At 46.3% G+C, this 25,220-nt stretch overlaps 2 protein-coding genes across 2 annotated transcripts in view; one reads left to right on the top strand and one right to left on the bottom strand.

Annotated features, from left to right (window-relative positions):
- CTNNA1 (catenin alpha 1) overlaps nt 1-25,220 on the bottom strand; it is a 112,439-nt gene that overhangs the window by 43,100 nt on the left and 44,119 nt on the right. Inside the window, exons 8-9 of the mRNA XM_082771825.1 lie at nt 3,822-3,902; nt 2,872-3,024 (exon numbers count right to left, since the gene is read on the bottom strand). Coding sequence (XP_082627951.1) covers nt 2,872-3,024; nt 3,822-3,902 — 234 coding nt within the window. The remainder of the gene's footprint in view (nt 1-2,871; nt 3,025-3,821; nt 3,903-25,220) is intronic.
- Nucleotides 11,751-13,355, top strand: LRRTM2 (leucine rich repeat transmembrane neuronal 2; the record flags this gene model as incomplete). The annotated part of the gene is made up of 1 exon (XM_082771672.1): nt 11,751-13,355. A coding segment is annotated over one exon (1,605 nt), but the record flags the coding sequence as incomplete, so codon positions are not given.

Genomic DNA, 25,220 nt, shown 5'->3' with positions numbered 1-25,220 from the left:
GAGGGCAAAGCAGACTGCTGGGGTCATTACTTACGTTGGCTGAAATTTGTCTGCCTGGCCTTTAGGAACTACAAAAGCTAGGCAGTGGTTTGCTGCCAAGAAGGGAAGATTTTAAAAATAAAAATACCCTAACCGCATGCCTGGATATCTTTGTAGCTGCTTGGAGGGCCCATGAACACCTCTACAGTGCAGGAGCAAGAGCTCCCCATGCTAACCCAGGGCAGAGCCAGCTCTGTTTAGGCAATACCTGCAACAGTTTAGTGACAAAAATAAAATAAAACCACGTCCCCTCTGGTGCCTGGTTCACCAGGAACACAGCACTGGCTCCTCCAGGTCCCAGGACGGAGCACTGGGTACCACAATCAAGCTGCAAAACTTTTAATTAATTCAGCTGGGAATCCTCCAAGTTCCCTCTTGCAGCCTGCATCTCTGATGCACATTTCTTCCCTTTTCCTAGTATTAAAGGAAAGGGCACATTCTGTTCTGCGTCTAAAACACAGGAGCCTGTCAGTCACGGCGTGCTACACACCACCACCCGGTGCTGCACTGCAGCTGTTTTGTCACATTTGATGCCCTGAGTCACCCAGCAGCGCTTCGGAGGGTAGGTACGGGAAACTCCCCAGCACACTTATCTTCCCCTGAAAACAGGTGGAAGCAATCACTCCTAACCTCACCACGTGGAACGTCTCCTCTTCTGCTCTTACACAACCTCTGTTGTTTCTCTGGATACCTGCAGTTGGGTTTTCTGCCCGAGAGCAGACTGGTAGGGGAAGTCGCCAACAGCCCTCTCCGTTCTGGCAGAGACATGCAGAGATGCTGTAAGTGCATCCCTTCCCACCCCGCCGTGCCTTCCTTCACCGTGAATTTGACACCAGATGACTCCGCAGCCGCTCTCTATCCCCCTGAGAGAGGGGCTCGCCAGGAGTACTATTCCCCTCCTAAGCTAAGCAGCAATATTAATCCAGCTACATTCATGGAAGAGGCTCATAAGTCACCCAAGTCATGCTACTCTGTAGTTACAGTTACATTTTAGACAGCAAAAGCAATAAGCAAGCCTTCAAAAAATTGTTTCAGAAGCACATCATTTCAGCAGAACCTTTTGCTATCAGTCAGAAATATTGTTTAACACATATTTCCACAGGAGCAGCCCTTCTTGAAAGGCAGGCTGTTTGCCTGAATAGAGGTTCTGTAAAATCCATTTGCAGTTTGGCATTTTGCACGCAAGGTAAGGTCAGTAAAAACCGTCCTTGCACGCCAATGCCTACAGCTACCCACTGCTTTCCAGAAGCCACACGTAACGTGAGCGGGCAGGGAGCGAGGGGAAGGGTGCAGCAGGGCACCTGCTCCTCTGCCTCTGCTGATAAATGTCTTGTGTGGGTGCTGTGCATCCCTTGAAGAGGTGCATCTACAGCAGAAGACGCACAAATTAGCTTTGTAACATAAGAGGGGAGGCTTTAGGCAGAGCCCCCGCAAAGCATTCCCACCCCCTGACACGGGACGGCCGTCTCAGCGCTGTGGTGCCCTCCCCCTGCTGCTCTGCCAAACAACCAAAAGCCATGAGTCACTATTTAGGATTAAATAACTTTGAAACTACCTGAGGATGGCATTTACACTGAAACATGTCAGGCCAACCAAGAAGAACTGAGAACTTCAAAAAAAATGAAGATATTCCTGACCTCCCCAGCAGCCCTGAAGAGCTGGATTAGCTCCGTGTACCCAAGACTATGGGACAGTTCCATGCACTGTGCTCAGCGCCCCTAAGGCTTCAAAAAGGAGCAAAAATACAACAAGAGGAGTCAGAGACTATGCTTACTGATAGTAGGTAAGTCTTATTCTTGAGTAATTTAAATTTGTCAAGTCGCATGAAGCAACTCCCAATGAGCCTAAGAGCTGCACGGGCTCAATTACAGTTCAGAAGCAGTGACACTACGACAACAAAAATATGCTAAGCACTTTCTGACAGTTTCTGGGTATCTGCTGGGGTTAAACACAATGAGCAAGCAGATGCCTCCAAGTGCAGTGAAATGCACAGGAATTTTTTGAAGTTTATTCCTGATGGCATGTTTCTTCAGCAATAACTAGAGATGTTTGTTTGCTCCTTGGCATTTAGCATGAACATGCACAAAACTGTCATGAAAAAAATGGCAAGAGGACAAGGTTACCAAAATTTTATAAATACCAGGCATGAACTTAGCTTTCTCTTTTAAATGCACTTATCTGTTGTAAAGTATTACCCATCGTGGTAGACTAATGGACTTTAATGCATTTTAGTTAAGACTCAGTCTCATGCAAGTTAAATGCTCCCACCGATTAGCTTTAATGTGTGCAGCAACATGTGTTCAACAGCCTTTGTTTCTTTTATTAGGAAAAGGTGGGAGGGATTTGGTTTTGTTGTTGAAATATTATTTTTTTTTTATGTCCATTGTTTGCTCTTGACACACATGCGAGCAGGTCTTCATCAGGGAGCCTTCATTTAAAAGGCCTGTTCACAGGCACTGATATTTTACAGAAAAAAAAAAAAAGAAAAAAAAAAAACCAACTCCAGGCTTCAAGCAACAGGTAAAATGAAGGTCATGCCACCATCTCCCTTACACTCTATCTTTTTAAAGTAAAAGTAACAGCATAACATACTTACATTATATAATCTCTAAAATTACACGGGCTGTATAGAAGTAGCTGCAACAAGCTCACAATTTTTTAAATATTAAATTGTATTTAAATCCATTAAAATAAAACTAGAAATCAAACTTACTTTCTACTATTTTCTTTTACGTGTTTACTAGTTGTTTCAACAGAATTGAAAATAGTATTTTGCTCAGTTTTGCCTTAATTTAAAGAGTGCTAATTTAATTTTAATTCGTACCATCTTACCTCAATCAATTTATTGGCATGTTCACGGAAAACCTGGGCATATTCTTTAACTTCTTTTTCGTTCCCATTCTTGGCAGCTTCAATCAATACTAGAAGTGGAACATTTGTTTCCAGAAAAGAATCTGATACATGGTCCATAACAGCTTTGCGGAGCTGAAATAAAAATGAAAGAATGAGTAATTTTTCACTAGTGTTCCACTGCTATTTTCCTTTCACTGTATTAATATATAAAGCTTAAGTACTTCTGGTGTTGATCCTTCTTTCTTTGTGTGACCAAGATTTTCTCTGGTCTAAGTCTTGTCTATACACTTTTTGCTTCAATTTAAATTAAATCTCCTTAAAAAAAAAAGGATTAGTTATACAAGTGCGAGTCACCAGCTTGGCCACAAATATTGATTTAGCAACTCATATTGGTTTTGCCTGAGCAAATTTGCCACTTTCCCTCAGCTGATTAAGTAACATGCTGATTTAGCTTTTAATTTTTCTCTACTAGAATAAAAATATTTTTGAATAAGCTTGATCCATGTTCACATTTACTTGAAAAAGGGAATATGCTGCTATAAAAAAACAGAGAAAACAACTGACATTACATTACAGTTCTCAATGAAAATAAGCTCTACAAGACCAACAGAATTATAAAATGTAACTGGTTATGTTTAAAAGCCATAAAATATGTTTGTTTTTTTTATTTTTTTATCCCTTTTGCCATGAGGATGGTAAAGACTCCAATACCTTTATCACACAGTTAACAGGGCTACATCTCCACCCCACGCTGCCATATGAACCAGGTACTGGAAGTTTCTAGCTTTTAATTCACTTCTTAATTCACAAGAAGCAGGCAAGCCCTTTACAGTTGGAAGCAAATCAACAGATGAAATACTTCCAAGAGAGAAAACATGCAGAAACGCATCCATTCGTTTCAACGAGTATTAACTTCACACACTAATTACCTGTCTACGCAAGTCTCTGGTCTTTTTGGTCATTTTATCGATTGCAGAGTTCAGCGCATCGCTTCTTTCCTTACGTCCAGCCTGAAAAACAAGAGGCAGATGTAAAAAAGTGTTCAGGGTCCCAAAATAAAACCAGCATTATTCATTTCAAGACCGTCAGCTTCCTTACTGATGTAAGAGATTACACAGGTCAGAAGCAGAGCCCCTGCCTCCCTGATCCAGCACCATTCCTCCTGGCAGGTTTCAGCAGCTCAAGAGCATCTGACAACAGAAGGCTGCATCTTTAGCACTCATCAGCTCCCTTTCTGGAAAAAAGGATGATTTCTTACACTGAGACTGCTTTTTGCTCCTCAGCAGCCAGAGCCCATATTTAAGCTGCAAGTTTGAGATTTCTCCGACAGCTCTGTCAACAACCACACGGTTTGCCCTGGATCTCAAGCCCCAAACAGCTCTCCCTGCTTCAGCCCTCAGTCTTTCCCCATCTTGGCTGCTGAGATTGCCCAGGTCGATGGATTGGACCCAAATACCCCCATGCTGCAGATGAGGCAGGGTATGAGCAGCCCCGGGGGCTGTGCAGCCCATGCAACGGAGCTCCCTTGCACAGCTTCAGGCCTGACTATCACAGAAGGCTGTTCTTGAGCAGCCAATTGTAAGCCAGAAATCAATTATATTAAGGTAAAATCCTTATAAGACATTTGTCAGGGATGAAATCCAACATCAAATAAGTATCCAGGCTCACCCGCTGGGAGCTGGATCTCACCGAGGCTCGGTGCAGCAGGTTTCATGTTAGCACCGTTGTCAAAAGACAGAAAGGGGACAAGGTGCAGTGGCAGCTTCTCTGCCCCTAAGCAGATGGTGGGCTAAAAATGTCCTAGTATGTACCAAAATGGGAGAGCCAGACACAACAGTGGTGGCCTTACAGTGTCACAAGGAGGTTTGTTTTTTGTTTTTTTTTCCTATGTAATACGGCTGGTACGAGAGTTTTATGCAGCACATTTTACGTGACCACAAACTAATTTCTGAACTTCTACGCCATGATCAGGATAATTGTCCTGGTGGGAAATAAACAGATAAATCAATTTGCAGCACTGAAGTGAAGGCATGCCAATAAGCAGTTCTGCAGATGCCAGGCTGGTTTGAAGCCCTTGCACAGGCAGCCTTGAATCTAAAACACGAAGCAGAAATAAAAATTAAACAAAAACCGAGAGGGGGAAATTGGGATGTTGTCAAGTCATTATAGTTTAATGAATTTTTGAAGTTTTGTCACTTCCCTGATCAAGCAATTTGATTCTCATCACAAAAGGTAACTGAAAGCTGGCTGAAATTAAAACCAGGAGCTTGTTCCAACCATGCCACAGGCTCCAGCAGACCCGATGCTGGGCCATTCTTCACACTCAAAAATGAAAGCAGAAATCTTGAAATAAAGTGAAAATTAATGCTGCTTTTTATTGAACAGCATGCTGTTCCCATGCCCGGTAGACACAAAACCCGAAGCCCAGTGAGGCTGGGAGGGATTTGTTCAGCCTGCACTGAAGGCGGCCGTCCGACGGCGCTGGGCTCTGTCCGTCTGCACCCGATGCGCCCCGGGGCAGGCAGAGGGCTCCTTGCAGCCACCAAGCCACCTGAAACGACTGAAATCTGCCCAGTGTCACCAAACAAACTGACATCCTGCTAGGAGTCACAAACCTGTGATTGCCCCTGCTCCATATGCTCTAACAGCCCTGCAGCACAACCATTTTAATGAACCCCGAGCATCCACCCCAGTACGCCTGGGCATTTTTTCCAGGCGCACCTTTGGAGACGAGATATATACTCGTCCATTAAACAGAAAGCCAAACATTCGGCTGCTCCACAAAGTGCCATTTTACTTCTCCCTGGGTGCCCCTGCATTACCATCTGAACGGGAGGCAGGAGCACGCTTTTGATGTGAATCCACCGATCGCTTCCACTTTGCCGTCCCCGGCTTCACAGCACGGAGCAGCCTCGGCGCGCAAGGTCTGGGTCCCTTTCGGATGAAAGGAAACTAGGAGATGGCTTCCACTAATGGATGTTCAGTTCATGAGACCTGACCACAGCCAGCCCTACATAAAATGCCCTGAAAAGCGTGCAACGCATACATTAGAGCCCAGGCAGCTCCAATTTCATGCCGTTGATCTGTTCCTATTAAGCCGCGCCATGTACTAACACAGAAGTAGCTGTATAATCCCAACCCAGCACATTCAAGCAAGGCAGCTCTGCTTTATTTCCATCCTGTTGGCATTCAGAAATTTTAGCACAGAAGCTCGTCAGAAAGAATTAAGAGCACTTGGGACAGTCACAACACCAACCACCCCGCTAATTGAGCCGCGGTAATTTAGCACCTCCTGAGTCAGCTGCTAACCCCACACCTTCCCTAGGGCTGGGGCAGGGGCAGGAGCACGGGACGAACACCAAACACCCCTCTGCAGCTGCACAGAGGGGACCTGTGTCATTCCCACCCGAAACCACCAAACCAATTCTAAGCGAGGCCCTGGCCTGAAGACAAGGATGTCAAGTTGTGCCAGTCTAAAGTTGCTTGGCTTTTTTTAATATATACGTATTATTTGCATACAATTAAACACAGCACGCTAGCTGTGGGGCCACGTGCACCCCATAAAGTCTGAGTGGAGCCAGGACACTGGCTGCTCTGACCCTCGACAGCACCTGGAGGAGTTACGCACCCTCCTTGGCCATGCTGATCACCTTGTCCAAGCCCCATGAATTTCACCCCCGGGTTCCACCCTACGGCTCAACAATTCCCGCTTTAAGCTGGGCTCTACAGCAATAAATCACGCTTTAAAGGCTCCAAGTGAGTGCTCAGCACCTCTGGGTAATTTGTTCCAGTAACCAATTACTCTTGCTATTAAAAACTTGGCCCTTGTTCCTAGCCTGAACTTCCTCAGAAGCCCCCTGATGCCACGGAGAGGAACATCTCCCAGCAAGCAGCTTCTACGCACGGGATCAGGACTGACAACGGCAAACCCTGAATATTCAGGCTGCTGCTGGGATTGCTGGGGACTGTTGGCTATCCAGCACGGCGTGCTGCTATCTCTGAGGGGATCACAAGCTCCGCAGGCAGCGGTGCCGGCAGCAGCTGACAGATTCAGTGGGTTTCATGGGGTCACGCTGACCACGCCACTCATTTTGCATCATGACACCACCGTGCTGTCCAGTACAACGGGTAACTAGCTTAGCCACGTGGCAAATTTACTTTCTTTTAAATCAGATCTTCATAAAAAAGGCTAGAACTGGCATTAAAAATTGCACGTTTCCCTCACCCCGTCATTTTTTGCTCTCCCACCACCATCGCTAGGCTGCTTGGGAAGCAACACAAGCACTCCCTGTCACATCCTTGCTGTTCCAGCTCACGCAGCTATCCCCTCTATTTTTTTTTTTTTTAATTGCTTAAAGCAAAGAAAGGGGATTTGTATACAAGGAGGCAAAGTGGAATCACTAACTCAACAAAGCATTCCCTTTGTAGGCCTGCCATCTGACTCAGAAACAAAACCCCAAACAAGTTTTTCCTGCAGCTACTAACGTTAAAATCCAACCTCAACTGATTCACAAATGTAAAAACGGAGAGCACGGCGGTGGTAGTAAATGAACGCTATCTTAAAGCGACCAGGATCAGCAGTGCACGTCCTACGACGCAGTTATGCAGCCATGTTTTTATAGCTAAATATCAAAAACTTCCATTATTCATCTCGGAGTTTCACCTAAGACCGGGGAGCTATTGAGGACCGGTGCCCCCTGCCCCACAGCCATCCCTCATGCTGCTCTACCCAAATTAAAAAAAGGTCATTCACAGAGGGATTTCTGCTTCAGGTAATCTCCAAATTGTCTTCTACCCTGTTGGTAGAGCAGGCAGCACCATGGTTAATGGCTGTGATTGAACAAGTGACAAATGTGCGCTTGGCAAACCTTCCTCTGGGCAGGCGGGGGAAGTTGTACATCAGCGTGCGGCCGCTGAAGCAGGGCTTGGTGGCGAGGCATTAAGATGTAGTGCTCGGATTCACGTTTGTCACATGCTTAATTTTCACCTTGACGCCTCGCCTAATTGCATGGCTACGAAGGATGACCGCCCGTACTCCTTCATTACCCCCATAGCAGGGCTGCAAACAAATTCCAGATGCAACAGTGCTGATTCAAGACCAGGAAGGGTAAGCACCGAAGCATGATGCGTGAATTCCAGCAGCGTTCACCTATCTGATACCTGACGGCCGAGGAGACAGGAACATGTCCCAGTTCCTTATGGACACGAATGCAGAGTCTCCTGCAGCTCCACCACAGCTCCCCAAAACACGGGGGCTGCATGGCATCTCCTCCATGCCAACAGCGCAAGGAGGTCGCCCAGCCCACATCTCCATCGAGTCAAATTAGCTCATTTGTTGTACTCAATATGCTAGGAAGGCTTCCACAAGATGTCAGCCTAACGAAATGACACTGCTGGCCTCGGGGTGCAGCTCTACTTTGTGAGCGCGCGCATCTAGCAGGGAAACCAGCTCCACTGCTGGGCAGCGAGCAGGGCAAGGGAGAAGCCCCCGAGAGAGGCATTTGGTCCGAGCACGCTTATGCTCGAGAACAAGCTGGTTTTCCCCCATTTTCCCTCTTGGGTGCTACACGTGAGGATTTTGGTTGTCACCTCGAAGCGCCTGTTCTGGCGGGAGGCTCCAGATGGCACTCGTACGTGGCTTTCCCCAGCACGCAAGCGAGTTTGCAGTCTCCGAAGAAATGCAACGGTGTGAACTCTGCAGGCAGCTGGAGTTTCTTCCCAGCCTATTGCACCTTGACACCCCAGGCAGCTCCCAAGGCACAACGCGAATATCAGCACAGAGTTTCGGATTTAAAAAAGAATCAGATGTGTGCTTTCGGTAATAGCTGGTACTTCACGACAAGCGTGCATAAAAACATGTTTTGCTGAGAAAAGCGCCCATAAAGTTCGCGTTAACTGTTTCCCAAACAGGAAACCTGCTGGCAAGGTGCTAAATAGCCCTTGTTTGGTTACGGGCCAAAGAACTGAGAGCTTCAGAAAGGAAGCAACTTACCGTGTTTGAACACTAACTCTTAACTCCGTGCCAGATTACACAATCTTCACGTGGGAGGAACCTACCACCAGGCAGCAATGCAAAAAAGCAGAACCCTTCCAAAAGTTACCTAAACTCAGCCTCCTGGGAATAATGGGAAGAGTGGCACAGGAGAGTAACCACCTTTGATCTCCGAGCTCTTTTCATTTTATTAAATTACACCCTTGGAACGTTATTTTAAATATCGTGTTATCGCATTTAGGCGTTATTAAAATTCAAATCAAGGCTTCAAATCAGGGTTTTGCACCAGCTTAGCGCTGTGAGAAGCACAGCTACAGGTACATTGCTGCAGTAGTCCCACAAGACAGCTGGCGGCTCAGGCTGGATTTCAGTTTGCATATTTTTTGCACAGTGAATGTTAACCACGGAGAAACTCTTTGAATAGGTTTGTGCAACTTCTTTGTGTGTGTTTCTTTCAGTCTGCAGCAAATGTGAGAATAGTTACCATGACGGTGCGATTCAGTACATTTACCTAGCATTTGCTGATTTATCATTAAAGATAATTATTTTCCCGGGGTGTTTTTTTGTTTGGGGTTTCCCTTGTTTTTAAGCAGTTCACCTTTCTCCATGCCTCCACTTCACCTAATGCTTCCTCCTCAGGCATGCTCTGGAAGGGACAATGCCACAGAACGCAGGTGCTGCAGGCAGTGTGGGTTAGTTGTGCTGTGGGACACAGAAGGGAGAAGAAGCAGGCAGAAAACGAGAAGTCTGAGTTTAAATTAAGAGCCAAAGTTTAATAACAAAGGTAAATGGCTGCTTTCTTCTAAGACCTCCTCTGACAATTCATCATCTCCCCCTGTCAGCACGGGCAGTTTGTTATTCTCAGCTCATCCCAGTCCCGAGGTCATAAATGATCCCTCGCTGCTACAGAGCAAACATCGTCAAGTGCCTCGCGTCGCACCGTCGCTTTACATCTCAAGGTGAAAATAAAAGACAAGAGTAAAAGATGAGAGCTGCTCCGAGGCGCTGGCAGCAGGAAGCTGACACCCCCGGCTCACCCAGAGCAAGTCAAGGCCAGGGCAGCCTCTCCGAATGGCTGCTGCTCGCCCCCAAATCCTAAAACCCCCAGACAGCCCCGACGCCGTCTATTCACACACCCCTCGGTGCCAGCTGTCCCGCAGGAGAGCTCGCTGGGGATAAAGGGACCGGGGAAATTTGGGACCAGCAGCCAGGAACTGGGCCGTGCCGCCAGCTTTGCAGGGTCACGGGTTCTGCAAATGCATCTCGGCTCGACAGCGCGCACGCTGCCCGCCAGCTCCTGCACCCACCCCGCGAGCTGCTAAGGCACCGTGCCCCTGCTCCCGGGGTGCAGGGGGACTGCCAGGAAGCCCTCAAACTGCTCCGAGCCCCAGCTGGGAATGCCAGGCTCCCAACTCGCTCCCCTACGCTCCAGTGCCCAGCAACAAGCGAGCCCAGGAGTCAGGGCTTGTGGGAATAAAAGGGGGAAAAAAAAGAGAAAAGATTTCCCAGTTTTGTAACTGCGTGCTGTCAAGCTGGATTCCAATTAAGTTCTTTCCTGTGCTCTACCGCCAGCTTTCCTTTTTTTCCAGAAATTTCCCATCATTTGAAACATTAGCTCCCGTCCTTTGTTCCGGGGACGTGTGCTGCACTTCCCGACATGGCAGCTTCCCCTAGAGGAGTGCTCTTTCTCTCCCCCTTTCCCACTTTTGCAGGGACCCCGGTCGCACGCAGGCTGTTGTTCTGCGGAGCTCCGGGCTGCCAGATCCCTCTCACCTCCCCGAGAGGCCGGTGCTAATCAGCATCCCCTATTCACACCGTGTGCACTCGCCATCCAAAAGTTGCTTTCCCGCAGCCAGGTTTAACAGGCAGCCGGCAGCAGCTAGCGGCGAGGCGCTCCCAGCCGCAGCTCTGCGCTGCTCCCAGCGCCGGCTGAATCGAGCGAGGGTGCGGGGGGGAGCGGGGTGGTGCAAGGCTCTCCCCTGCCTCGCATCGCGGGGACGAAGGACTCCTACAGTTGATTTTTCTCCCCCTCCATCAGTGGTCTTTAACGCGATCACAGGATGCAGCACAATGCTTTAAAACAGCAAAGCTTCTGGAAAACCCAAACAAAAGGAACGTCACCAGGTGACGTCAGCCTATATACAGTCCTGTGTGGTCGCAGCGCATAAGCAAACCCATTCTTGTACCGCTTCCCTGAAAAGCTTTTCAGTAAATGCACTCATGCTACTCCAGGAGCTTCTCTCAGCAATAAGCCACCCATCTGCCATCAACAAGTTAGGACTAAAGGAACCCACAGCTGCGGAAAAAGAAAACGTGAGCTTCAATTAAACAGCTGAGCAGCCACAGAGGAAGAAAACTTGTATTAAGCATCGATTTTAAAATTACAGACCTGTCAGAGGAGATCAAGCCAGCGATTTCAAAAGGAATATTCCAAGAGAGCATCGTGGATTCAATTTTGCACTAATATCAAAGGACCCTAAAACGCAGTAAATTATTCAAAGGCTATCTTACATTAGAGCCTTTCACAGACTCACTGCGTTGAGTCTAAAACTACGACTGAATGCAACCTCCAATGTACTCAAAAGAATGGGTAAGTGTATGCCTTTCTCTCTACCTTTTAAATGAATGATCGGCTGTGTGTTACAGCAGCAGCTAGGTGCTAACGCACGTTTTGCTGAAGTGAACCTTGTGAAAGAAATGTTTTCCGATCGTGCCGCTGTAATCCTCCGTGATAGCGCTAAAGGCTCATCCTAAGTGTAATATCCGAGTATGCTGTGCTTAGTAGTAAGTTGTTTCTTGCATTTAGAGTAAGCTTTTCGGAAATGCATGGAAATGTTATCTGCAGTGAAATCTTCCACCGTGATGTTCAAAGTATACTGATAAGGATATCCTATCTTGTTGTTTTCCTAAATTATATTCTGCAGGCTTACATTTCAAGTGGCCATTAGGGGCTCGTATGCTGGCAGCACTATATGCAATGAGTATGGTTTTAAAAATGCTGCCTGCCTTGGGCATGGCTTGTCCACCAAAATGTCGCTGTGAGAAGCTGCTCTTTTACTGTGACTCTCAGGGGTTTCACTCAGTGCCAAACACCACTGAAAAGGGCTCTCTAGGTTTGTCACTGAGGCACAATTTTATTACTGAACTTGAAAGGGATCAATTTGCAAGCTTCAGTCAACTTACTTGGCTTCACTTAGATCATAATCAAATTGCAACAGTCAGAGAAGATTCTTTTCAAGGACTATATAAACTTAAGGAATTAGTCTTAAGTTCCAACAAAATCTTTCATTTGCCAAACACAACTTTTAGCCAGCTGCTTAACCTGCAGAATTTGGACCTCTCTTTTAATCAGTTGTCCTCTCTGCACCCCGAGCTGCTCTACGGCCTCCGCAAGCTGCAGACCTTGCATTTGCGCTCCAACTCCCTGCGGACGATCCCCGTCCGCCTGTTCTGGGACTGCCGTAGCCTCGAGTTCCTGGATCTGAGCACAAACCGCTTGCGAAGTTTGGCTCGCAATGGATTTGCAGGATTAATCAAGCTGAGGGAGCTTCACCTAGAGCACAACCAGCTGACAAAGATTAATTTTGCTCATTTCCTCCGGCTGAGCAGCCTGCACACGCTCTTCTTGCAGTGGAACAAAATTAGCAACTTGACGTGTGGGATGGAGTGGACCTGGGGCACCTTAGAAAAGCTCGATTTGACTGGAAACGAGATCAAAGCCATCGACCTCACGGTTTTTGAAACTATGCCTAACCTTAAGACCCTGCTCATGGATAACAACAAGCTGACCACCCTGGACTCCAAGATCCTCGGCTCGCTCCCGTCCCTCACCACCGTGGGCCTCTCGGGCAATCTGTGGGAGTGCAGCCCCAAGATCTGCGCCCTGGCCACCTGGCTGAGCGGCTTCCGCGGCCGCTGGGAGCACCCCATCCTCTGCCACAGCCCCGACCACACCCAGGGAGAGGACATCCTGGACGCCGTGCACGGCTTTCAGCTTTGCTGGAATTTATCGGCCGGGGTTACGTCCGCGGCTCCGACCTCCGCGGTCCCCACCACCGAGTACACAAAAAGAATAAGCTCCTCTAATTTCCATATGGGAGACAAAGAAATTCCAACCACGGCAGGCATGGTCGTCACCACCGAAGAACCTTTCCCGGAGCCAAACAATGCCATCTTCACTCAAAGGGTAATTACAGGGACAATGGCTTTATTGTTTTCTTTCTTTTTTATCATTTTTATAGTCTTCATCTCCAGGAAATGCTGCCCTCCCACATTAAGAAGAATTAGGCAGTGCTCAATGATTCAAAACCACAGGCAACTCCGATCCCAAACACGGCTACATATGGCAAATATGTCAGACCAAGGACCGTATAATGAATACGAACCCACCCACGAAGGACCCTTCATCATCATTAATGGCTATGGACAATGCAAGTGTCAGCAGCTGCCATACAAAGAATGTGAAGTATAATACCTACATGCCATCAAAAATTAAACCAGATAAGTAACCTATTTTAAAATTGTAGGGGACCTACATCAGATTCTAATTTTTACAAATGTTGACATAAAGCCTAATTTTCCAAGCTACTTAATGGAAGCATTGTTTATGGAGTGGTGCAGTATTTTTAAGTTTTTTTAAAAAATAAATCCATAATATTTTCAGTGTTAAAGAAGCAATGATTACATTCAACTTGCACTCCTAATGTTTAAGAGTCTAAAAAGATGCTCACCTCAAACTATGTACAATGTTTCATGTTATGTAATTCTATGACTGTGTGTAAACATTTATACCGGAGTCTCCATATTCTACTTTTTCTAATGAAAACAGCCCGAGTGGAAGGAGATTGGGTATCTGCACAGAGATCTGCAGAGGAACATACACTGCATTTGTTCGCCTGCAGCTGTACGATCCCAAACATCCCAGCTGGCTCAGCTCACTTTAAAAGGCAGACTTGGAGGAAGGTTTTCCTCCTCTGATCATTTCCACTCGAGAGTAAAAAGGGGAGAAGGGAGGGGGAAAAAAAAAGTAACAGATGTTCAGGTGGGGATTTCGATGCATTGGGGACCGGTGAATTTATTTTAACTACAGTTTTCCTACCTCCATATTCATAGTTTGGCTTGCTTAAACGTACCTTGCTAAAGCTCACAGCAAACACAGACAGGAGCGGTTCACACGATCACAAATTAATCAGGATGACTCTCCCGGCGCTTGCAAAGTAGCCAGCGTGGCTCAATTAGGAAGGCTCGGTACGATGTGATCGATTCTAAATATTAAAGGCATTTAAATTGCATTGGATCTCTGGTCTGACTGGGTAATGCTTTTCATGAATTCAGCCTCATTACTCACGCCTATGAACAAACATTTCCACACCTTTTCATGTGTAAATACCCTTGATGCAAGTTTTTCTTAATGAAAAGTAAATATCAACTGCGAGGTTAAGAGAGAGGGAAGGAAGGAAGAAACCTCTCTTTGTCCCCCCGCTGCCCCCCCGGCTGAGGCTTCCTCTTGCCTGGAAGCTATTTTCATGCACTAACTCCGCTGGTTTCTCTGGAGACAGAATTAGCCCCTGTAATATAAGCTCTCACTTGTCCTCCTCTTCCAAAATTCAAGGTAATTACCAATTCAGAACCGTGTACCTTCTGATAAGTTAGGACGATATAATTAGTTTATAGAATAGTTCACTGAAAAATGCTTCGTTTCTTACTTGATACGGGACAGAACCTAAACTAGGATGCCATTAAAAATCATATATAAATATATATAGACACACACGCACCTCGTTCCTAAGGAGCAATTTGATTTCTTCAGCCAGAAGTACCATACTGCTATTTATAATATATTCTGAAATTATATGTAAATATTAGCAGATCTATGCAGCGACAGTGGTACAGAGATGCCACGGGGGTGGGCGGGCGGGGGGGCTGCACAGGATGACATTATTTTTAAGTCAACTGCTCAAATATTGTAAACATCCTAACCAAAGTTCAAAGGACCAGAGGGACGGCTTATTATTTTTTTTAAGTATATATATACATGTATGTATAACTAAAAACCGTGTTGTGTCCAATGCTGCAGTGTTAAACGATTACCAGCAAACACAGATGAAGAGAAATTCCTCACGGTGTTGACATACCTTGAACGAATCAGTAATTACAGTATGCTAATTGTGTTGTACTAAACTATTCTGCAAACTTTTTAAACAGAAAATCACTGCATAAAAATCTGTTTGCTATTTCACTCTGCTTTTATATATCTGTATTACCACTTAGTGAGGTATTTAGGGTGCAATTATACAACAGTTTGATGTTTTATTGTGAAATGAATTCGTCCAAGGCAATTATAGCAAGATAAGTGTGACTTCTGTTCAGATTTTACATAAAGGTTTTTTCAATTACTGGTTTTGAAGATATTAATTTGCATCACTTTACTTTTACATACAGTGCCCTTATTATAAAACAAATATTTTTGTTTACTTCCTGTGACTCTGTACTTTAATAGAAGAGGTTCAGTGAAGACTGTGGTTTTCCATAAGACAACTTTGAACCCCCTTAACTGTTTATAACACGATGAGCCAATTTGCATCCCTTCTAGGAAGTCAATTCCTGATTTTAGTACAATAAATCTGGCGAGACAGGTGGGCAATGAGGGAATATTCCCTATGATAAAATCCCACGAGATCCAAAAGGCCGGACCTAAGGTGACAGACACAAAAACTTTGTGCATGTAGCTGCTTGCGGAGAGCCTTGCTTCATTCCTCACCAGGAGCAAGAGCTCGCTGCTCTTCCCTCTGGCCTGGGCAGACCACGTGCAGCGCCAGCCCCTCGCCTCGTGCCAGCCGTCCCCACGCTCTGTGCTGGGGAACAGGGGAGCAGATGCTCTGGGGAGTGATTTCCACGTAGGCACCAGCAGAGACAGAGTTAGGACTGAGCTCATTAATTATGCTGGCAGCCTAACGATCTTACTCCTCCAGCTCCTCCCAGCAGGTCCATACTGAGCCAGGTGCCCCCAGCCGCGTGCTGGAGGGAATTGCGCCCTGCTGCTCCCTGCCCAGCCACCCTGCAGGGCGGTTTGAAAGGTACCAACCCAACCCTCCTCCACCAGGGCGCCCAGGAGGTGCCTTCCCAACTCCCCCAAAGCCCTCTCCATCCTTAGCACCTTGTAATTCTGCCCAAGAGTACTGACAGGTGCTCCAGCCAACAGGCAGTGCTGGGTCAATCCTCTTCTGCGTCCCATCCCAACTGTAAGCCCCTCGTACCCAAATACCATGGCTCACATCTGCCATTTCCCAAACCACTTGTAGCCAGGTTCCAGGCATAAATAAAGTCAGTCCATAACCATTATGTTTAGGGTAACGGGTACAACAAAACCCACGGGATGTCAAACATGAGCAGCAAAGTCAACTGGAAGTCCCTTGGGAGGGACAGCAAACTGCAGGGAAAGCCATCATCCTACACCAGGGCACCACAAGAGGCTGTTAGTTTTTGTTTCATTTATTCATTTTTAAGTCACTGTCTTCCGTTCGCAATGGCTTGTGACTCTTCCAAAGCAGGGATTGTAATAATTGCCTTGTTTAGGGAACGGGAACCAGGATGATTTGGCTTCAGTTATCGGCATTCCTGTATGAGCGCTGCCTGATGACAAGAGGTTGTTAAATTGTCCTCCCCAAATATCATCTGTTCTACAGCCTCAGTTTCTACCATCCTAAGTGGCACTACAGGTGCCTCACCACCTCCTGGCACAGCATCTTCAAGCCTTCAGGGCCTTTTAGGAAGGAAAACTCGTTCCCCTGCTCCTGCCTGTCCCACCCAGAGACCTCCTCCAGCCTCCCTGCTTTCCCCCGCTTCCTCCTCCCCACCCTTGTGTCAGTGAAATGCAAACCCAGCAGCACAAGCTCCATTTTTGAGTCATCGTGTTGGAACAGGTCTGAATTAATGCTTTCAGCTCCCCTCTCGTTAGTCGCTCTGCATTAGATCATCCTTTAAACGCACACAACTAGGAATTACTTGATCAGGAGTAAAACGGGTGAGCGCTGAGCCTCCGACTGAAGGGCTCCTCTGCCAGTGGCAGCAGAGCTCCCGTTTCCTATCAGAAGGAAGCACGATTCACGCCACCCTATCCATATTTGGTTGTTTTGCTTTTCCCCCAAGCAGAAGTTACCCGATTTTGCAGAGCTAGGCCCAGCCTGCCCGCATCCCCAGCATCTCAGCTCCCGTCCCATGACGTCCCTGGAAGACAGCCCCCTATTGCTGACACGTGCAACAGAAACATCCGGTGGCTTTAATCAGAAATCTGCACTATGTGCTTGTTTTTTAATGTGCCTGAGTTTATTTTCATTAAAGTAGCACAGAAATAAAGTTGATTTAATTTTGCGAGCTGCACAGCTATTAAAATCCATCTGTTCAGACCTATGAAACCTACCCAGAAAGCTGAGCTTCATCTTCAGCTTTCCATAAAAATTAGAGTTCAGGAAGGTACATGGCACATCTCCTGCCCCAGAAAGAAGAACAAGCAAGGGTACAGCAGCAAAACCCAGTGGCAGTGCCCAGCAGCAGCTCCTCCCTCCCTCCCTCCCCGTGCCCCTCTGCGCTGCAGTCCCATGCACCAAAAGCGGTGCCAGGCTTTTTAAGCACCATGCCAGCGGGATGCCTGGAGATCATCTCAGAGTCAGCTGGAAACACAGCACTTCGTGTCTGGTATAAAAACCTTCCGAGAGAGAGATCTAGGGAGAGGTGACAGAAGCTTTGATGGATATAATCTGGCCTCAGACAGGGCAAAACTTGTGTGATTTAAGAGCAAAACACCATGTGGCTTGTGCACCTGTGATGTACACACTGAAACTGCTAGCCTTCAACTACTCTTTTGTTAAAAAAAGACAGAAAACACCACACTTTTTCTTTTCACCATCATGAAAACATTAGTGAGTGAACTATTCTACCAGCGTGGCAACCAGAGATTAAGAGTCCTATGCGCACTGTAATTAAGTTACGGTTAACGAGCCGATTCCTGGTGGGAGGGGGTACGAGTAACGGAGCAAAATGGAGTAAAAAAAAAAAGTGCAGTGTACAGAAAGATTTTGTTATTAAAATTGTGTATACTGTAAAACTGAACTCGCCTCTTTCTTCCTCCTTTTCCAAATAGAGGTGCCCAAAGCTGTCTTACACTGAGTGCTGCCTACATCCCTCGGGTCTCAGAGCGCCTCAACATTTTCCATGCCAGGTCTGAGCTGGCCCATTTGCTGGAACTGCAGCACACACGGCCCTTGCTGCTTCCCTGCAGGAAGCAGAGCTCTTCTCAGCCTGAATGCCTCTTGACTAGCAGGAGTTGCTCATACAGCAGGGGAAGGAGCGTGGACCCTCAGTCCCTGGTGGGGCAGCAGCTGGGGCGCAGCAGGTCCAGGGGGACCGCCGTGCCCTGCCAGGAGATGTGCAGGGACAAGAGACCCCTACCACTTAGAGATGTCAAACGAGCAGCACGTCGCCCTGGCTTTGAATTGCAGCAGCCCAGGAAGCACATGGCCTGCACCTCCCTGACGAGTGTCCTTTATGTGGGCTCCTGTAATGAACAGGAGCGGCGCTTCAACAGCACGAGGGAAATTTCTCACGTAGGCAAGTGACAAGTTTGCAGACACAACCCAACAGACTTGATATAACAGCTGAAAAAGGAGGAGTTTCAGGATGTTCTAAGGTGACTACACACACTGAACTGCCTGCTAAAGTCAGTTTAGTGACTGAGCCTGAGCTGCATTTGCATTTTCCTTGTGCAAAAGGTTTGGCTACAACAAATTCTCCTAGGTTCTCAATGCCAGCTGGCTAACCACTCCTCAAATCCTTCTCATACTTCAAAGCAGCACATGATAAGCCTATTTTCTTAAACATTCAAAGAGACCAATTTTAAGACAAAGGCCATCTTTCTAAAATGCAAAGCCAGTTGCTTTCACAGGGAAAGGCAGGATGCGTAAGAGGAAAAAAACGATGCTCAGAAAATACTATGCAAAACTCTTAAAACCAATTAGTAACAAGGAAATACCAACATCCCTAGCAGCTAGCTTTTAAACGTAGGCTGTGTTAAGACAACTGCAAAAAAAATTTGAGACTCCAGAATCTGGCCAGAGAGGACTGCACAAACGGACTGGGAGCTGAAGCACACCCAGGCGAGCGCCGCCCGCCTCCTCCCAGCAGGCGTGCAGGGCAGGGACAGGGCTCGGCACAAACCTTCATCTGCCCATAAAAGCCTCAAGTTATGTTCATGAGGAAAGGGTCTTTATTAAGTTGTTCCCTGTCAACAGTTTCATTGCCATTAGGTAGTAGGAAAACAGTTGTACTATTAAAAAGCTTTACCTGTCATATTTGACATCGAGAGCCCTGTGCTCTGGGAATTATCCCATGAAACAAAAACTGACTACAATTGCCTCATGCACTGAATTCTGCCTTTATTTCTGTGCTGAATGACTGAAGAGGTTTGGCTACTGAGGGCACTCAGCAAACACTTCCAGGCTTAAAGGTAACCAAAATATTTTAGTTCTTCTGCTGTTTTAAACCAATACGGTCTTACAAATTCTTTTTTTTTTTTCATCTTTCTTAACCTGTTAAAAGGATGAGACCCAAGACTTAAATACACACAAATCATTTGAGAGCTTCTGAACCGGCATCGCAAGCACAGCAAGGAGCTGAGCGGAGACCACAGCTGTGTCTGGCCGTCCATCTCGAGCCCAACACAAGGTCATCTCTCCAATATGTGGCACACGCACGCAGAACTAGAGTGGTATTCTGCACCGCCAGAACATTTTAAGAAACTGGTACATCCTCCTTTTAAAATTACCAAATTATATTATTTTAAATGCAGTTCGAGCAAGTTAATCCTGTTTTCTCCCAGCCGACTCCACAACTTGTATGCTGAATACTTAGACAAACTAGACAAAGTGTTTTTATTTTTCTCTCCCCTAAAGAAGGGTGCTGTGCATCCACTGTTTGACATGGGTGTATTATGTTTTATATCAATTTAGAAAGCAGCTTTATTTCATTAAAGGTCTGGAAGCAGAAAATGTTCATCCATCAAGAAGGTTCCTAAATAATGAATGGGTCAATTCTTTACAGTCAAAAGCAATTAATTTTCTGTATTATAATCAGAAGAATAAATCTGAAAAATCCATTCTAATGGCTCTGAATCTGAAGGTAGCATGGCAGCTGAATTTTTAATTTTAAAATACAAGAGCAACGAGGACTTCTGCTGTTTAAACATACAATCTTCTACCAAACAGAACAGCTTTACTGCATATTTAATAGGTAGAACAGGTTTTGTGAGACCGCTTGAGATTAAAGCCACCACTAGATACAGGAAATGCATTTCAAGTAGAAAGGTCCTTCCAAGACGCTTCCCAACCATACAGCTACAGAAATCCTGAAATATCCTTTACGAAGTGTACAAACTATTGCAGAAAAGCTTATTGCAAGAAGCAGCGCTACTTATATGATTGCAAAGAGCTAAAAATATTGAGAAGAGTGTGAAAATGAAATCCAGCTCAGCCCTACAGTAAGTACTTTTATTATGAGCTATTTGCTCTCTCCTTTAGCTCCTAAATAATCCATCACACGCCCTGAACCTCTGGCTCAAAAGCCATGTGCTGGTTAACTGGGACTATCATTTCCTGCCCTCAAACAGACTCCTTCAACCCTGATACCACCTTAAGATTTTAATCTTTAAGAGAAGAAAAACTGTCGTATTAATAGAGCTCTTACTAAGCTAATAATGATCCAATCTGTTAGCAGCGGGAATATGGGCGAAAGGATCGGGACGCAGACTGTAAACGAGCTCCCATCACCGAAGGCACGGCACGATGGCTCACAACAGGAAAATACGCATGCATTCCCCTCCGGTGAAGACACCTCCGGAAGGTTTGTTAGCACTCAGCTCAGCGTAAAGTGCTGCTGAGATCCCCGAGTCAGCTCTCCTGCCCCACGAGGAGCCGTGCAGCGGGCGCATCCTCAGCATGTGCCAAACCAGGAACGAACCCGCAAGGTGGGGAAGCCACGCTGCGGGGCTTGCTGCAAAGGTCCTGTGCCTAGCCCCCCAGGGAGATGAAGCACCACCTCTGCTTTCCCTTCGCATAAGATGTGATGCCTCGGGAAAGGCGTGGAGCTATTCATTGATCAAGCCCAGCCCTGAAGCGCAGCATCCCCAAACCAACAGCCACAGCTGTTGTGCCAAGGTCTACAGAGGCTTAGGATTCCCTCCATACTTGAAATGCTGGCTGAATAATTTAAGAGCGAAGGAATTCCTCTTCAATCTTTCCAGGTAGTCCTGCAGATGGAAACGGCCGTGCCACTGCCTTCCTGGGTAGGACAGAAAGGTGTCACCCAGCTCAGCACCTGGCGGGAGAGGAAAACAGGGACGCTGCTGCCAGAGATGGGGCACGGGCTGCCAAAACTGCTCCCTCCTTTCAATAACTGGAAGCTGTATGGGTATCAAGTGCATACTTTCAGGGTTCAGACCTTCAGGAATTTAACAGCCACAGGGTAGGCAGGCAGAGAAAGCCACCTCTCATTTATATTCTTCTCTACAGATGACCGATTTAGCTCTGGGACATCTATCAGCACCATGGCAGCTGTGAAACTTGGAAATCGGGGAGCGCTGACTGTATGACAGATGCCTTTTCCCTGCAATTAGCATCTACTCCTAAGACACCAGAAACTTAAAAAGGTTATTAAAAAGGTTAAGGTTAGACATTTGATTAGGCTGGACTACAGGAAAAAATACAGCGGCAGGCACTGCATCTCTGACACACCACCCGAGGAAAATAAAAAGCACCGCACCTTCAGCAAGTTGCTGTAGGTTATGGTGGCAGCTAACTTCCCAGCCCATCCTTTACTGGCAGCGCAGAGCAGCATGCTCAGTGTGCTCTACGTAGTGAGCTTTTGCCAAGTGTTAGCCTGCCTGTAAGTGGAGAGTAATTCTCTACTTCAGAGCAGCTGAAATGTGTCATTCCTTTGGATTAGGGACATCTGCTGCCCATAGCTAAACTCACTGGACACCCATGCAGCCCGCAACAATGTGGTCAGGAGTAAGGCATTCCAGGGATCTGGGGGCCACATGCTGCAGCTGAAATACCCCTCAGCCTGGGGAAGTACCGAACAAGCTGTGACGCCACGTTTCAGATTCACTGGCAGCACTGGCGTTTGTTGACAGATCTGGAACCTGGAGAAAACCACCACTTTGTTCCAAATGGGAGAAGCATTTATGGAATGAATTCACAGCTCTGCTCCCATGCCACGGAGTTACCCTCACCAGCAGGAGCTGGCACAGCACAGCCCCCGGAGGAGCAGCGAGGTCCCGACGTGCTGCAGCTGCACGCACACCCACAGCAGCAGTAGGTGCAGACCTGGAAGCGCTCCGTGCCGTCTTCTGACACAGCTCAAGACGACTCGGGGATCTTCCCGTGACTAACAGCCACCTGACAGCACGCTGTAAAACACTGAAGACAAATGAAAGCACTGACGAAGCGGAGAACTACTCCAGTGCAGCACGCAGATAAATTTCAGGGATATTACCCCTTCATATCTACAACTGTCCGTGGACAACAATTAATTTGACAAAGCGTGCCAATGAGAGTGTCCAGAGACACATGAAAAAGTTTTATACTACATTCAGATGAGCTGGTGCTATTAGAGTGCTGAATGCTTGCTTCTTCTCAGTGGGCTCTCTATCATTTAAATAAGCCCAAGTAAAGCTGCATCATCAGAAGAGGAACTCTCGGACACCTATTTTCACTGTCCATTTATTCCAAACCAGTCATCTTCATCAGGCAAATTAGTAAGTGATCATCAGCAAAAAACAGTTTCAGTTGTTTATGCAAACTTAACTAGATCACAGCACATTCCTTCTGCTCACTGCAACTCCCCTGACCGCAGCCCGCACCGTGACAGGCGGGATAGCAACGTGGAGACTGCAGCTGGGAACCCAGGAAAGCAGAGGGAACCACTCAAAAAGGATGAGATTAGGTAATGAAACAACCCAACCACTCCATTCCTCTAAAATACTTAATGCTATACACGTAAGGAACATGTAAAAACCGTAATGGAGATGTGACACAGCAGAGTGCACATGAAACAATGCAGAGCATACACAACCGGTGCCCCCGGGGGACTAACTGCAAATAACATTTAAAAATCAAAAGTTAAATCTCAAAAGAAAAAGAAAAAAAAAAAAATCAATAGCAAGGAAGTTCTCCTAGGCAGTGCAGACAAAACCTCCAGCAATTCAGCTTGTAGGAGGGTTTGTGCCTCAGCTGATGGGGACCTGCACGCGGCACAGATGTAATTGTGGCACCAGACTCCTCCAGTATTACGTTAGTCAGTAAGTTCACGTTATTTTCATCTGTATAAACCACATCTGGTCATATCCTACCCTAACCTATGTCTGGTAAGATTGCGTGCCTACTTCTCAACCACCTTTTTTCTGAGCTTTTTACTTATTAGCAGCTGCAGGCCATCTGTCCTGCACCTTGGCTATTTCCTGGTCATCTAACCCTGCAGCCAGCCTACGTGTTGCTGGTTGCCATACCCTGCTTTAAGTGGGTAAACTCTGCTAAACTATTACTCATTTTTATCCTGGGTTTTGTTGATACTGAGTTTCCTACATTTGCTTATGCAAGACATGTTTTAAACTAGTGAAAGGACTCGGACTAAGTAACAAGACCACATACCTGACAAAGCCTGCTCACAAAGCACAATATGCGAGAAACGACAATAGCTTCCTGCGATCTGACTCAAAAAAAACATTCTGAGCAGAAAAAAAGAAGTTTTTTGATTATTAAAACAGCTTCTTCCAAGGCCATTACATAGATAGATTTATGTTTTGACAAGCTTTAAAAAAATTCAAATGCAATGCATTGGGAAAGGCCTATTTTACCATTATCTTTTATCAAAAGCATTCTACTGCCTTTGAAACAGATATTTTAAATTAGTAACATATTTGTAGTCTTTCCATTAATATAAAATGCTCTGGAAGTCTTACTTCCTCATCTGAGGGCTACAATTTGCAGTTTTACTCTTGCACAGTCTGTTCCCTAACAGGAAAATCAGAACACACTAGTTACTCGTCTACCAAATTTCACGACATTTTATCTTCAATGGCAGCTCACCAAAATCCTCAGGACCACCCCAGGCTAAAACCCATTCCTAATCCCACCTACCTTGCTCCAGAACTGCCGCTCCAGGGCAATGCTGGAAGCACTGGGAAATACCAGGGCTGGTTCACCACCACACAGGGCTGGTTGGTAAGCTGCTCATCTCTTCATGCGAGGTGCCAAGTTTCATTCCAAGCCCAGGCAGGAGCCCAGCTCCTAAATAACTACTAACCTGTAACACATCCGCACACACAAACCCTGCTTGGCTCCAGCTGCACGGGTAACTACCAGTTTCATTCAAATGTCTTCACAGGCAATAGCAACTGAGCAAGTGCTCCTATAAGCAAAGGTGAAATCAAAGCTTTAAAATTACTGTGCAGTGCTATCGATGTATTATTTCTTGAGGGAAAAATGATATTGCGACAGCACAAAGTAATTTTTTTTACCATTATATTCACTACTGATCTTGGGGAGGAGGGGAAGAGATGAAAAAGATCTCTGGTCTGGAAAATAGAACAGATTAAAGTGGTACAAAATGTTTGCGAAAGAGCTTTACCAGGTAATGGAGTTAGCAGTCTTCTCTCGAGGCTTATTCTTATATCTAAAGAAGTCAAGGGCATGGGTTTCATGGTAACACACATACAGGCTCTATGCCTCTGCAACACATTTCCACCACAAAGGCAAAAACATTTAGCCATACAGATGAGGAGTAATGCTAGGAAAGTCAACCTTTCTCAGCATGCATCCTCATCTCCTTAAAAGCCAAAAGGAAAGCTGAGATGGGCAGTACAGCACACCCTAAAACCGAGTTTTCCTAGTTTACATGAAATCACAATTCAGGGGCAAAACCAGGACTGAGGCACAGTTAGGACAACCTCTAAAAGCAGGATTTCAACCCAGCACATCCGGAATCTTTTGCAAAATGCAAGAGGTTTGTACTTAGCACCTTGAACATTTTCCAGTTGAGCTCTGACAGCCAGGCTGCAAGGCTCTAACTTGAAACTGGTTAAATCTGGCAGGTTTCCCCCACCCCTCCTCAAGCAGCAAACTCCTTCCCCACCCATTCTCCCTGGACAGCTCTATCAGTTCACATCCAGCCATCAGGTAGGAAGGAGAGGCACCCAAGCTCTACTTTACAGGACTCCAGCTGCAAAGAGGTTATTTTGCAGTGGGCTCAGTGCCCTACAGCACCTCGAAGTGAGTTTGCAGACCTG

The sequence above is a fragment of the Aythya marila genome, assembly GCF_965140915.1.
Source record: "Aythya marila genome assembly, chromosome: 14".
NCBI lineage: Eukaryota > Metazoa > Chordata > Aves > Anseriformes > Anatidae > Aythya > Aythya marila.
The sequence above is the reverse complement of the archived record's forward strand: the minus strand, read 5'-3'. Positions and strand labels throughout refer to the sequence as shown.